The sequence below is a fragment of the Parambassis ranga genome, chromosome 15 (genome assembly GCF_900634625.1).
Source record: "Parambassis ranga chromosome 15, fParRan2.1, whole genome shotgun sequence".
NCBI classification, from domain to species: Eukaryota; Metazoa; Chordata; class Actinopteri; family Ambassidae; genus Parambassis; species Parambassis ranga.
The window spans coordinates 14,842,609-14,857,066 of record NC_041035.1 but is presented as its reverse complement, the minus strand read 5'-3'; the positions used below and the strand labels follow the sequence as shown (position 1 = coordinate 14,857,066).

The window sequence follows — 14,458 nt, the reverse complement described above, 5'->3', positions numbered from 1 at the left end:
TGTTTATTGTCAGAACAGGCGACTAAAATCTCAATTAATGTATTCACTATGTCTTCTTATCCCTTTTGTTAAGAACGACGGCCACCGAACAATGTTTTTCTATAGCTTTAAAATTTCTAACATGAGGAACACTTCAGGAGCTGTTCATGTCTGTTCAATACTCCACCACCACTCCCATACATGTGGCTTGAAAGACCCTACTCTATCCTACCCTATGCAATTTCCCCATTGTGGGACAAATAAAGGTTTTCTTAACCTTAATCTACCACCTTCTGCTTTCCTTTGCTGTGAACATTGTTCTAATCACAGCCCAGAGAAGAATTACTGATGTTTTCAGTAAGCCGTGCATTAAGCGGAAAAATATAAATGTAATGCACAATAAGTCACAACAGTAAATGTACCTATTGAGGATAATGAGGATCATGACCTGTCTCCCATGGCTACAAAAACCAAAGAACTATTGGCAGATCTGATATGAATTTTACACTTAAGTTTGACTTCTTCTTTTTTTTTTTATTAATTATTCGTTCTGCAGTTTTCTTGCTTTCAATCACTGTTGATAAAGATCATGGTCTGCAATAAATGTTCGAGTTCTCAAGGCAAATTTCTCATCCATTTTCTCTGTTGCCAGGGTAACAAGTCTCCCTAAACACACACTAACTCACATGACAACAGGTCTGTTGATCTGTAGGTAACATAACATGCTGAAAGTGAAAGTGCCTTTAGGAAAGCGAAGTCATAATGTGGGTCTGCCTCTTGAAAAGAGGCGTCACACCATCTATTCATGTCAACAATGCTGCATCGGTGCAATGGACAGCCGGCTTTCTGGATTACATGAGAAAGTCAAAGTGCTGTAATTGTATTTGTATGAAAAGAAAAGGTGAATGTGTTCCTCATGTCAGCACCACAAAGCCTGAGGTGTCAGTAAGATTGGCGTATTGAAAATGAAGAGTGCATGTGAGAAGACAAGAGAAGAAAATAAAAAAGAAGAAGAAGAAGAGAGAGATATGGAGTCTGTGTTTACCGGTGACATCAGACAATTTGGATTTACTCTGTTTGCTCATTGCAGCTTGGACTATTTACAGTTAAATACAACCACCACTCTGCATTGCACACATGCTGACGACAGCAAGTCGAGTCAGCCGCATCCAGTGTCGCCAACTACCATCCGACGAAAGCAGGTACTCACTGCTCAAACACGACTAGATGATGTCACGCACTCATTTGCATGTGAATGAAATTGCTGAAGATCAAGAATAAACAGAAGCCGAGCTCAGCGGCGAGGCCTCTCTTCTTTCCCTTATACTGGCTCACTCTGCCACACAGTGATCAAGCCACCGTGTGTACTATGGGGACAGAGGATCAGCTGTGCATTGTTGATCAGACCTATCTGGAGGAAACAAGCAAGTAGTGGCAATGCACGTTGCTCTGATTCAACATTTTGTGCCAGGTTTGTTGTAAAATGTATTTCTCTTGATAAAGTAAAAAGAGTTGCATGTGTTGATTGTGGTTTTTAAGTTGCAACTTCACCTGAAGAGGCTACATCTAGTGGGAAGCATGGTAAGATGGCAGAAAGTATTGCTTTTGGAAATTAAATTACTGCCAAAAAAATCATGTTCCCTTTAAAAAGCACTTTACATATGGTTTATATCTATATGTTACCACATCACAGTATCACCCACTTTATTCAGAGGTAGAAATATACAGACTATTATATACACAACTTAATAAAACTACTATGCATTTTGCTCCACATAAAATAATATGCCAAATAATGCATAGAAAGGCATCACATGTAAATGCAGGTAGACCAAGTGTAATTGTAAAAAAACAAAGTGACTCTGTCCTTTAAGACAGTGTGCAGCCATGCCAGATCATAAGGTCTCAGCCATGCACAGGAAAATTCTCCACAACCATTTGGCAAAGTGGCCAATTTTCTCAGTGGGGTGTATATCAAAGGTTAATGATCCTAAATCTCTCTGTGAACGAACTGTGAGTGATCTGCAGTTTTAGAGAAGGTTACAGATATTTTGGGATCATGACGATCGTGTCTCAGCCAGCTCAACACCATTAAATACTAAAAAAAAGATCGCCACAGTTTGACATAGAGGAGTCTAAGGTTTTTTGTTGTTCTAATATGGAGTTTTAATGTGAAGGAGACGGCTGACTGTTAGCCCTCATTAAAACCAAGACTGTCCAAACAGTGGACAAATCTGGATGATGTTTTTGATGCTTCATTATTTTGACATGTCAGGGACAGCACTCTCCCTGAGAAACAGGGGGCATTAAAGTTGGAAGTTCTCTGATGGAGGGAGCTTTCATTTCATTGCTCTCTGATTAACCTGAATGTGGACAGCTAATGGAGCGACAAGCTTTGACAGGATTTGATCAAAAAAAAAAAAGTCTGTGACTTGTAAGCTAAAAGCAGAACCACTGAACAGAATCAAAGAAGCGAGGACCGACACTACACATGGTTTAGAATGGTCAAAGGTAAATGTGTTTCTTTTATATGTTGTTGTTTGTGTCATTTCAGCACTGACATGAAAGCACAGCTACTAGTCCTTTTTTTCAGTGCTTTCTAAAATAGACAGGTAAGAACAGTTTGACACGGACGGGAAAGAAGGAGATGAACATCATACCGAATTGTTATTGGCGTCCATCTGTTATTATTGATGTTCAGGCCTGCAGCTGCATTCAAAACACGACCAGCACCACATCCAAGCTGAGCTACAGGGCTTCCATCTTGAAGGAACACATGAAGGAACTGATCCCCGGAATGCTGCTCCCGAGCTGAAAGGGTAAGAGTATGTGGTTAGTGAAGCGTGTCTTTTTGTATTACCACATTTTATACATAATGCAAGCTACTGTATTCATGGCATGACTTTGAACTTGAAACACTGAACACAGGATATGTGTGTTCACCGTCATGTGAGAGATTTGAAAATGAAATAAAAGTGTTTAAAGGGAAAAAAAACTCTCCCTTCATCCTTTTTTTTGCCAAATAAACCATGGTTGTCAAAGTCATTCCTGGTTTCAGTGTAACAGTGTGATGTTTACACCAGAAACAAAAATAGTTCCTGACAGAACTGAGAAGAGGGTTTTGTTTTTCTGCATGCAACTTTAAGTAACAAAAGTTATAAACAATGACCAGTCCAACATCAGCGCAGAGGTTATGGAGAGGAGTGGCAAGCTTTCCACTGGATGCACCTTCGAAAGGAGAAGATTAAAAAAAAGAATGGGGAAAAAAACAATCCCTCCTGTTCACTGTTGCAGAGCCAGTTTCAGTAGAACCTGTACAAAAGTAAACAAAGGGACTCTGGACTTGATTGTCAGGAAGACCTTGATACAATAACCTAACCCGGTCCTGTCAGAATCCGAGCTGCAGACACAAACTCCAACCAGGCTTCAAACAAAGCACAGCATACCTTGAAATATTCATTCACAGTGCAATGCACAAGGATAATATGAGCTCGATCATGTTTACTCACAGTCTGCCTTTTCTTTAACATTAAGGTTAATAGAAGGCAGCGAGCCTCACTGTCTTGTGTCTCATTAGGCAGGTGAAAGGTCTGCCAGTCTCATAGAAGACTGTTCAAAAACCTGCCAACCTCAAGCATAAACCTTCTAGTGCTTAACGTCGTTGACTTTGATGCAAAGCTTGATCTTGTTTCTAAACTTACTCAAGTAATTTTGACAAGAAAACAAGTTTAAGAAGAACACAAACTGGTTTAGAATCAGGAACACAGCGGTTGAGTGTCAATATCAACCAAACAATCTTTATGACCACAGTATTGGAAAAAAAGCTTAATTCAAACAGACCCTCTGTATGGATATGAAACTGACAAAGCTACTGTCATCAAAAGAAATTCAAAATTATATCAAGAGGGAGCAGCAAGATTAGTGGCCCAGTGGTATTATGATGGAGCTCTAGAGTGGCACCGACACTAGAACCAGCGCCCAGTGGCAGGATGATAGCATGACAATCCCTGCCCCTCCTACCTTTCAGTAGGTCTGGGAAACAGCTCCATTGCCTCCAACGTCATGGTCTTGATTGCAAAACAGACATATGACCTTAGTCCCACCATGAAAGCCAGAAATAGTTCCAGCTATCTCACTTGTGAGCCAGGGTGGCATTATTAGTTATATCACATCCACTGCTTTATATCACTTGACTCCAGCACATTCTATCACAACAGAGCTTCTGAGTCTCTTGCTAGTGAGACAGTCGTGGGAGCGACAGACAGCGGCAGCATCAATCCTCCCACACAGGCTACTAAGGTCTTCGGGAGGGAGGTAGGAGGAATGCACACCAGTCCCACATTGCTGTCTAAGAAAACATGAACAGAGGGAAGGCAACATAAGACTGCAGCTCTTAGAGGGAGACAGAAATAGAGATGGAGTCTGCCACTCTGTGTCCAGTGTCAGGGAAGACATGGGTGCAGGGCAGAGAAAGGGGCAGCGATGCTGCTCTGCTAGAGAGACCTAAAATGTTTCAGTGTTTCCTACTGGGCACACAGGACACATTTCAGCTGAATTAGACAGAGTGACAGGGGACCACAAATCCAGAGGGAGCTACAACACAAGCCGCTTTCACAATGACTATAGTAGTTTAGCCAGGACTGTCAGAGACCGGGCTGGTGTGGCTTGCTGTGGTGGGACTTGAAAAGAAATATGTGGGCTGCAGAGTCAGTCTTGTTGCAGTGTGCATGCGATCTCTCCTGAAGTAATGGCATGGGTGGAGGATTTTAATATTAAAGGAAAATGGTGTGAAAGCTGAGCTTGTTGTGTCAAGGCTGCATTGCAACTGATATGAAAGCTCTGAACAATCACCCCAGTGTTTCCTCCAGGGGTAAGAAGGGGCATCAGGAAAATCCCCATCGCTTATAGCTTAATATGCTGGACCCGGATCATGAATTTTCTAACCTTACTTGGTGGTCTTCCTTGCCATAATACTCAATAGGGAAGCACTTAACAGAGCCACATTGCCAGCCACTGCTGCAGAATGGACCACAGGACGAATATCTTGCTCAGATAAACCGCTGTTTTCTCATCTTTGTTATGTGGAAGAATTGGACCACTTATCCCTGACAAATAGCAGCAGTAGAAGGAGAGGGGTTAGCTAAGATATTACTTATTGGAATAGAAATAATTTTAAGAGCAGTTTTATTTGAAGCAGCGAGTTTCTTTGTATCAAACTTGAAGAATTACAGTGGCTCATTCAGTTTTCTTCTGCTCTCTATCCTTGTTCCCCAGTGATCGTTCCTTGACCTTCTGCTCTTCTGGTTGCAGATCCACAATATATGTTTAATCCTACTTATCCTGATTTCATGGTTGACAATATTTATGTTCCTTTGACATATAATGTCAGATAATGTTTTCCTACACCTAACCAATGCATTTTTATTAAATAAATCTAAAGTCTGCAAGGAGTCATGGAGCAGTGAATACTTCCATTATGCCTCTTACATTGTCTTAGGTTAGAGGATTTTCATAAGCTTCAGAAGCTGTGAAGCTGACATGCTTTTGAAAGTGGTAAAGGTAAAATTGAAATCCTTCCCTGAGGACAATAAATTGGTTTATTTGCCTGAATGGACGCAGCAGGACAACATGTAATTACCATGTACTCCAACATGTGTGATGAGCTCAATGCTACAACAATTTTGCAATTACTTCTATGTATCATTCTTTGTATGTTAGTTTTCTTATTTGGATGGTTAATACTTGTATCACAATGTTCACGACCTTGTTGCAAATAATTGCTTCTAACATATTTTACCTTGTGACATGGTCAAGAGAGATGAAAGAATGATTACAAAAACATTGAAACATGCAAATGTTATTCTGAAACATTGTTATGAAGGTCTGAAAAAAATCTTAAAACACAAATTTGCATTAATTGCATTATACTTCCTCTAGTCACACTGTAATCACAATAATTATGCCGTGAAATCTACAATTCATGTGATATATTAAACTTAAGCATATACCAGGTATCCAGTGTTGCTTTTATAAAAGCACTTTGTGTGCAAATGGGAATCAAACATTAGCGTAAAATAGATCACATGAAAAATGTAAACCAGTAACACAATTAAAGCACATTTTCTGTGGATAAATGACAAACAGGAACATAATTATGCTCGGCACATTATCACCTATAATTATTTCCAAAATACTGATTCAGTAGAGACTGTGCAGAGTTAATGAATGCGACAAACATCGCACAGATGCAACTTCCTACTGCAACAATGCGCCTTTGTCCCCTCTCTAAGCACTTGTTTTCCGCTTAGCCCCATAACTCATTTGTTGACAAATATTATTTACTATAGATGTCAATGTTGCCCCATCATTTATTTTTCTATTTTTCTTCTGTAAGGATATTGTTCCCTGCTGTCCCCATGGCCCTGTTACTCTGCGCCGAAACCTAACAGAGCGTTCGTCCTTTTGTCAGTGCCTGTCACCTGTTCTCCCACTCGCGCTCTCCCTCTCTTTATCTCTCTCTCTCTCTCTCTCTCTCTCTCCCTCATCCCACCTCCTCCTATTTCTCCTTTCTGAGCTGACAATTGAAGTCCAGGGGGAGACACACAGGTTTGCTTCAGGGAGAGGTGTAAAGAGGGGGTGGTGGGAGAGGTGGAGAATAAGGAGCAGTCCTGGCAGAGAGATTCCTTCGCATCTCAATGCATGTCTTTTGGTTTTCTTCTGATTAACTTTGTCTGTTTGATCTCTGGAGTTTTCTTTTCAGTTCCTATCCTCTGATGTGAAAAAGATGGTGCGCTATAAGCCAGGAAGCATTACTAGATAAAAGGCAGTGTGCCCGCTATATATGCTTTCTGAACATTCATCTCTCTTCATGACAAGGCTCACACTCTGCTCTTTGGCTTCCACAATCTGGAGCAGCGAAAACTGGTAAATATTACCGGGAACAGATAACAGGCCGATTTAATTAAACAAACTACCCAAAAAGGATGTTTAATAATTAGTGCTCACATCTAATCTAGCTAATAATGAAAGCTAGTTTGGAATGAAGATAGCACTGTGTTGACACAGCAGCAGACAATTTTTCAAATAGATCTATAAATCTGCGCAGGCTAATAGACACACAATAATGTAAGATTCCCACACAGATGACTGGTGGCAATGAAAGCTAGAACTCTAACTTTAATGTTTTAAATTCTGAGGGAAAAAATAATTCTTAATTTAATGAATTTACAGTTACCAACTTTATTTTACAGAAAAGACAGAAAAAAGAGAATTCTGAATATTTTTCTTCTTACTTTTCATTACTTTTCAAATCTAGGATATTGCAATGTCTCTTATTTTCCATATTTATAATGTGTATTTATAAGTTAGAAGGACAAAGTCTTTCATATATTTAAAGTGCATAGCTTTTTATATGTGTCTTCAATTACGTGCTGAAAGGTGGAAAAACATGACATGAAAACCTGAAAAACACACAATTTATTTTAGTGGAGTAACACCACCCAAACATCTCTGAACAAGTATTAATTCATGTGGGGTAGCATACTAAAAGCTGTGCTGTGTAATTATGCTGTGACTCTGTCCTCAGACCTATCATTTGACGTGAACAATGTATCAAAAACATTCAAGAACACAAGCTCACCTGCACTGAAATGCATAAAAACACACCTATGGTACAAACCATTATATCTAAATAGGGAAATGCTTGTGTGTTTTATTATATTAAATACAATGCAAATAATTGATTACACTTGGATCACTCTAATTGGGCACCCACACCAGACCAGGTATTTTACGTCTAAATGACACTGCCTTTGCGTGTTTTTCAGGCTTAACTGGCCGACCTTTCAAGTCCACCGACTGTATTTAAAGCACTAACTAACTAATTTTAAAAGTTCTGGGAGCGCGCTAATTAATAGCTCCTTCAATGCAAAGATTTAAGCCTTCGGTAGAACACAAAGGCGCTCAATGGCCATCATGGGAGGCCAATGTCAGCCCAGAGAATGTGGCGTCCAGCTAATATTTCTCTGAAGAATTACAGATTGTTCAAAAGTGAAACAACCAGAACATTTTTTTATTATTAAAATGAACATGAACTCATCACTGTCACTGTCAGTTCGTCAAGTTTTGATCAAAGAAGAAGCGGTATGTGTTCACCCTGAGGTGTGTTAATGTAAATGAGTGGCTGTGAACTCACATATAAGAGGTTGATCTAGGTTACACAGGCAAGATGAATGTAATGATGTCTGTGCTCGTTTAGAGTGGAATAAATCACCCATGATCGCCACACAATGCATAGTGGCTACAATTTTGTTAAACTTGCACCTGACTCACAAAGGCACAACACAGGAACAAAAAGCAGCCTGGCATAATAAAGGTGGCTGCAGTTTTTAGAGCGAGGAGCCTGCAGTTGCGGTCCACAGAGACAGCAGGTTGGATGATTTCTGGAGTCATTAAAGGACCTTTAGCTCAAGGCATTTGTAGAGCAGCTTTACCCAAAATCTGGCTGGTACTTAATATATGCACACTTTAAACAGATGTGTAATACACACAAAACTGGATAAATGAAGCCAAGTTCTCATGGCTCAGCTTTATCAACCTCTGAAAAAAAAAAAAAAAAAAAAAAAAAAAAAAAGAATCTACCTCTCTCTCCTCCCAAAACAATGCTCTATTGTTATGAGGGTCTACTCAGGGGCTGTCTGGCCTACCTATCCCAATCTTCTTCTGTAACAAAGGAGAGTGTGTGTGTGTGTGCAGGTGTGGGAACAAAAAAGCTGGCAGGAGGCAGACATACAATGTAGAGCTCATGGCTGAAGCAAAGGCTGAGTCCAATCCTATCAGGGCACGTGAGTGACCAGCACTTGCCTTATGAGGATTCTTTTGTTCGCTTTCAGGTTTATAGCTCAATCACGAGCAGTGAAACAAGAAAAAAGACCTCAGCTGTCCACAGAGGGCTGCACGACTACATGTAGCTCTTCACCAGACCCCCCAATGACATGGAAGATTTTACATTCAGAGGCTCTGAATGTCAAAACTGAATGCTTCTCCTTCCTTTCTCCTCTTACAGGATCCATGTTAGTATCTAGCAAATCACAGCAACAGTCAGACAAGTCATTAATATCTAGAATTATTACATTTTATTAGTTATTTGGATTAGTTTTAGTAATCTAACTCACAAGGTCATAAAAGTAAGAACAAGCCAAGTTCCACTTCTGAATCACTCCTGAGCAAAGATAATAACAATAAGAAGTATGTCATCAACATCTTTTTTTAGTCAAAACAAAGCATGTTATTCAAAGCATGTCTAGACAGCATTCTATTGCTTGAGGCTTACTTCGAAGTGGACACAATGCTTATTATACATACACTACCGTTCAAAAGTTTGGGGTCACTTGGAAATGTCTTTTTCAATGAAGATGAAGAAGAGAAGAAGCTATAGAACTGGCCTGGGTGACCCCAAACTTTTGAATGGTAGTGTACATATTTCTTTCTGATGGGTGTTTATTAGAAAGAACACACTTCTCATGTGGCTAGCTTAGCATGATGACTGAAAAGGGGGAAACAGGTGAGACTGTCAGCACAACTAGACTTCACCAATTTACCCAATACAATACATATATTTAGCTTTTCTCACAGGAAACAAAAGAAAACCAGTCAACTAACGACCAGGTCAGGTTCAAAAAGATTATGGTTATGGTTAAAATAGACACATCTTGCTATTTTCTTGGCATGATGGCAAGTAAAGTAGGGCAAGTTATTTCAATCTCTAAAAACATTTGGCCACTACTGGTGCTTGGAGGATGAGCTCATTAAAGGAGATAAAGGCTGGCCACACAGGTTGCCTGAAAAACCTTTTAGAAATTACAAGGACATACCTGAGGGCCGTATGTAAGTAGGGCCTGTACTGTACTTTCTTTTACCATGTTGCAGAAGTTTTAAACATGTGCAATAAAGAGAGACTGCACTCACTGTAGAGGATGGTGCCCTGTGTAGACCTTGTTTTCACTGTCAAATAGAGAAAAACCGTGGTGTCCTTGACTGCAGCAGGTTGATTACTGCTGTTACCAGGAGGCTGGAGAAGGAAGGCAAGAGGCTGCAGCTCCAAGTAAGATGTGCCGTTGAATGAGGGGATGTATACGGTAATATCTGGAAAAAAGGAAAAAGAATGAAAAAGAATGTGAAAGAATGGATAAAGTAAAGTAAGTACAAACACTGCTACACATTTGTACTTGAAAATATGATACAATTACACTCATATCTAAATGCAATAGTGCAAGTCAAGTAAACAGCAGAAATCGTCTGCCTCTGCAGCACTGATATCTTGGCCGGGAGCAGAGTCAGCAGGGCCTTGTCAGAGCTGTGTGCTTGTGTGTCACTTCCCAGTGGATGACAAAGCGATATGACTTTAAGGCAAGGTGGAGGAGGTATGTGCTCAGGTCATCAACTCCACAAGCCAGTGATGATCTGTTGGCCTTTTACACAAAGGACACTGCACACCTGGTGGACAGCTTGCCGTTTCGGTGCATGACTGTCAATTCAAAATAGGCCACCCCGGCCTCAGCTCGGGGGATTACTACCTTTAGAATCCAGCTCTCACAAAAAAGAGTTTATTATTATTGGCTAAGAAATCCTAATGTACAGGATATAAGGTTCCCAGAACTAGTTTTTTTTATTGTGAGAACATTTGAATGCACTCTTGTGTTCACTTTTGATGGACTGTTTTATGTTGGATCAAATAGATTTTCTGAGCAGGATGTGAATGATTGACAACATTTAGAACTAGAAGCAAAGGAGCTGAGAAGAATAATAGGATAAAGTTCTAACAGAACTAGATGTCTTAAAGATGGAAGTCTTCACGACTGCTGTAAGAGTGGAAAGAAACATGTTTTAACACATTAATTGCCATTGACTACCAAAATTGCATGTGCCACAATGTCCACTAAAGGCTGAATCTATGCTGTGACTCCCCAGAAAAGTAGCAATGCATCGCTGACTACTAAACTGAGTGGATCATGTTGTATTTTGAGCTAATGATGTTGTGTTTCTGTCCTCTGTCTGACCATCATTTCCCCCCCACATAATGGACTTATCCTTTAGCAAGGCATCTGAACAATACGTTTTTCAATTCATTCTAAACTAAGTATCAAGACTGAGAAATACAAAGGAAAATGTTAAGATCACAGCATTTCTATTGTTTCCATGCATGCTACTTGCTTGACAGAGAAACCTAAGCTGGCTATCGCTGCTTTTTGTGCGATACAGAGGGGTATAAAGTGTAAGTGGGTTCAGTCAAAAGCAGGAGAGAATGTGTGGATATCAATCATTTGTGTGAACTGGCCATCCTGAAAATGGTCATAATGAGCCTATGAAGAGGAGTCAGGTCATACACCATAACCGAAAATAACAGAAAGGTAGGGGGGCAGGGGGCAGGGGGCAGTGGGAGGATGACTCTCAAGTTTAATGATCAGTCACTAGACCAATGCAAGAGATGTTCTGGTGCTATTTCTATAATGGTCACAATCCTGTTTTCTGTGCCTGTTGAGTATGACTCTTCTGCCACTTGCTTCTTTCCCGACCAAGTCAAGTATGGATGACTCCTTAGAGTTGTACATAGAATTATATGGCAGCCAATACTTCAAATTCAAAGATACTTCAAAGAGAAAAAAATAAATAAATAATAAAAATGGCGTTTGGTTGTGGAAGGAGCTGTTTCCTTTGGCTGGAATTGACAAATCAATCCTGTAATATTTGTTGGCAATTTCTGAGTAAAGGCAGATTGAGCTGGCTCCTTTTCTAAAGGCACTAGCAATTACAGCAAACACTCACTAGATGCCCACAAAAAGAGCTGACAGCACCTAGCCAGTGTGCTGGCAAAGCAGGAAGTAGACAACCCCTCATCAGATCCCATTAATGTCAAACACAAAAACAGAAAGGCTAACCACCCTCAAAGAGTTGTCTTCGTTTGCTATGTTACTACATTTACTACATTACTGTTAGTCTGATTAAATACATATCCAATTTTATTACAGCATTTTTATACATTATGTTTTTTTTTTTTTTTTTTTTTTTTTTTTTTTTTTTTTTGAGAGGGGGGGGGTTCAGACCTTCACTTTCATCATTGGACTTTGTCCAACTTCCTTTATCTGGGCTTCAAATATATGAGACGTTAGGCCATAAGTTAATGGGCCACAGAAGGAGGTCTTGATCAATAGATACCAGGTCTGAATAATTTCTTGCCTCGTTGGTTTCATCTTTTCAGCCTACTTTCTAACCTGCCAGCTGCTTATGTTATAAGCAATTTCTTTCCACTTTGGTTATCGCTTTCACCTGAATGCCTACTCACTTGATAAGAATGACTTTGGCAAGGTCTGCAACCTACTGTGTCTTCTCTGAGGAGACAATTTATCATAGCTTAAGTGCTCAGTTTGAGCAGGCTTTATCTTGAGAGAACCTGTCTTATGGTTGGGTTCTTGATATCAAATACTTACTCAACCACCAGCCGTTGGCTTAAATTTTACAGTGCAACCTACCAGAAGTGTAACCCCTAGAGAAGAGTAGAGCTCATGTAGAGGTGTATATAAAGGCTGTGTGTGAGCTATCCGAGGCCAATCCAACACTGGTCACACACTGGAATACTAAGAGAAGTCTTTTACTTGGGTAAATGTAGGAATAGTACAGCGTAAAATCAGTAAGTTCTGTAAGAAAAATGTACAAAAATGTTGATAGGCTTCTACTTATTATAAGCATAAGAATGTAAGGAATCATAAGATATTGTTTAGGGCATTGTGAAAAGTTTATTGGCTCTCAAAATACACCTTATATAACAGAAAATATGACTTTTACTCCATTATAAGTGTAGCAGTGTGTCAATAAATATATTTTAAATCTCTTTAGAATGTCAGTGTGCCGTATTTTTATATGTTATGGCATAGAATCAACCGTTACATTTCAGGGCTTGTATTACTAACATTAATCACACTAGCAACAGATAAATAAAAAGAGTTTGCAGCCTCGTGTGCATCATGATATTTCTTGTGACATGTCAGTGTTTCATCTAGGACACAAACAAGTCCACATCATTAGTCACTGTAGTATGACGTATCTATAATTAACTGTGAGCAGGGGTGACTTGCTGTACGCTTCTCTTGTGGCTATTACTTAATTCAACAAGATGTGAAGACAAGGTTGTCACCCAGCAAAAGTTGCTGTGGCAATACACAGTCACAGGCTGCGTCAGCATGTAAACAGCCCCCGGACTCTGTCTGCGGGCTAAGAACTGGTGTTGCAAAGCACATCACTGGGTGAGTACTCACACGAGAGTGCACTCTCTGTTAAACCTCAGAGACCGGACTGCTATTGAGGAGAAGCGGTTCTTCGAACTCAGCAGAAATTACACTAAAAGGCCAATGCTGGTATTTAAAGGAAAAGTTTATGAGTGTGACAAGTTGAGGAATAAGTAGGAACTTACTTTATGGTGGAGGAGAGGAAAGGCTGAGGGGATATCCTATGATTGTGAGAACCAAATGAATCATAACATTTGATTTACTATCAGGTATTGCAGTGGAACTGCAGCCATACATATTGTTACCATGTAGATTAAAGCTACATGGGTTAATTTTCAAACAGCAAGGTTAGCCTTAAGCTTGTTTATGTGTGGCAGTCACATGCAATGATATCATGCGGCACAACAGTTACCTTTCTCTGAACCTGAAATGTGTAACAGTGGATGAACAAATGAATGAATCATATTCCCTGGTCTCCACTGGCTGTTTAGGGATTGGTCGAGGGATCTTAAAAAAAGTAGCATCCCTGCCATGTAAGCGAGTGGGGTGGGGTGGGTTGGGGTGGGGGGTGTCTCCCTCATGACAAACAAATTAGAGTGAAGCCTTAAAAATAGCATAATTTTTGTTACACTGCCTGAAGAGACAAATAACATTTCAGCCGATTACTTAAACACCTGTAAATTAGCATTTTTAGAACACATGGCAGACCTGTGAAATTGGGGAACACCTGTGAGCACAGGCTGCTCAGGCCATGTTAATGACTGTTAACATTACCTTTGAGCGGCACTCTGTCAGAGGTACGTGTTCTCTACATATTATACTATCTGCCAGCTTGTCACACACCTTCTGGCTTAGGACGGCCACTGCGGGCCATAATTATAGGAGTGAGAACAACTAAATGCGATCACTGTTAACATGCAAAAGGTGTGAGGTTACCCAAATCTTCTGTAAACTTGCTGCTATTGTAATGCAGTTTCTTAAGTGACCTCCATGTTAAAATGTTTCCTCAGACAAGACCCTCTTTTCTTTACTCATCAGTCTACTTAGAGAATAACAAGCTACATAGCTCCATCATATAGTGAGCTGGCAGCTAACTCCTGACCCCTGGCTAAAGCAGGTCTGTATGTAGCTCCCTGTGGGTCCCTACCTGGAACACTTAGTGACATACGGCTGGTGAAGGAAACATGGACCTGCTCATG

General features: G+C 40.1%; 1 protein-coding gene across 1 annotated transcript in view; it reads right to left on the bottom strand.

Annotated features, from left to right (window-relative positions):
• Positions 1-14,458, bottom strand: part of eys (eyes shut homolog) — a 137,955-nt gene that overhangs the window by 35,010 nt on the left and 88,487 nt on the right. The window contains exons 40-41 of the mRNA XM_028423552.1: positions 9,946-10,122; positions 2,640-2,790 (exon numbers count right to left, since the gene is read on the bottom strand). Of these exons, the coding sequence (XP_028279353.1) occupies positions 2,640-2,790; positions 9,946-10,122 (328 nt within the window). The remainder of the gene's footprint in view (positions 1-2,639; positions 2,791-9,945; positions 10,123-14,458) is intronic.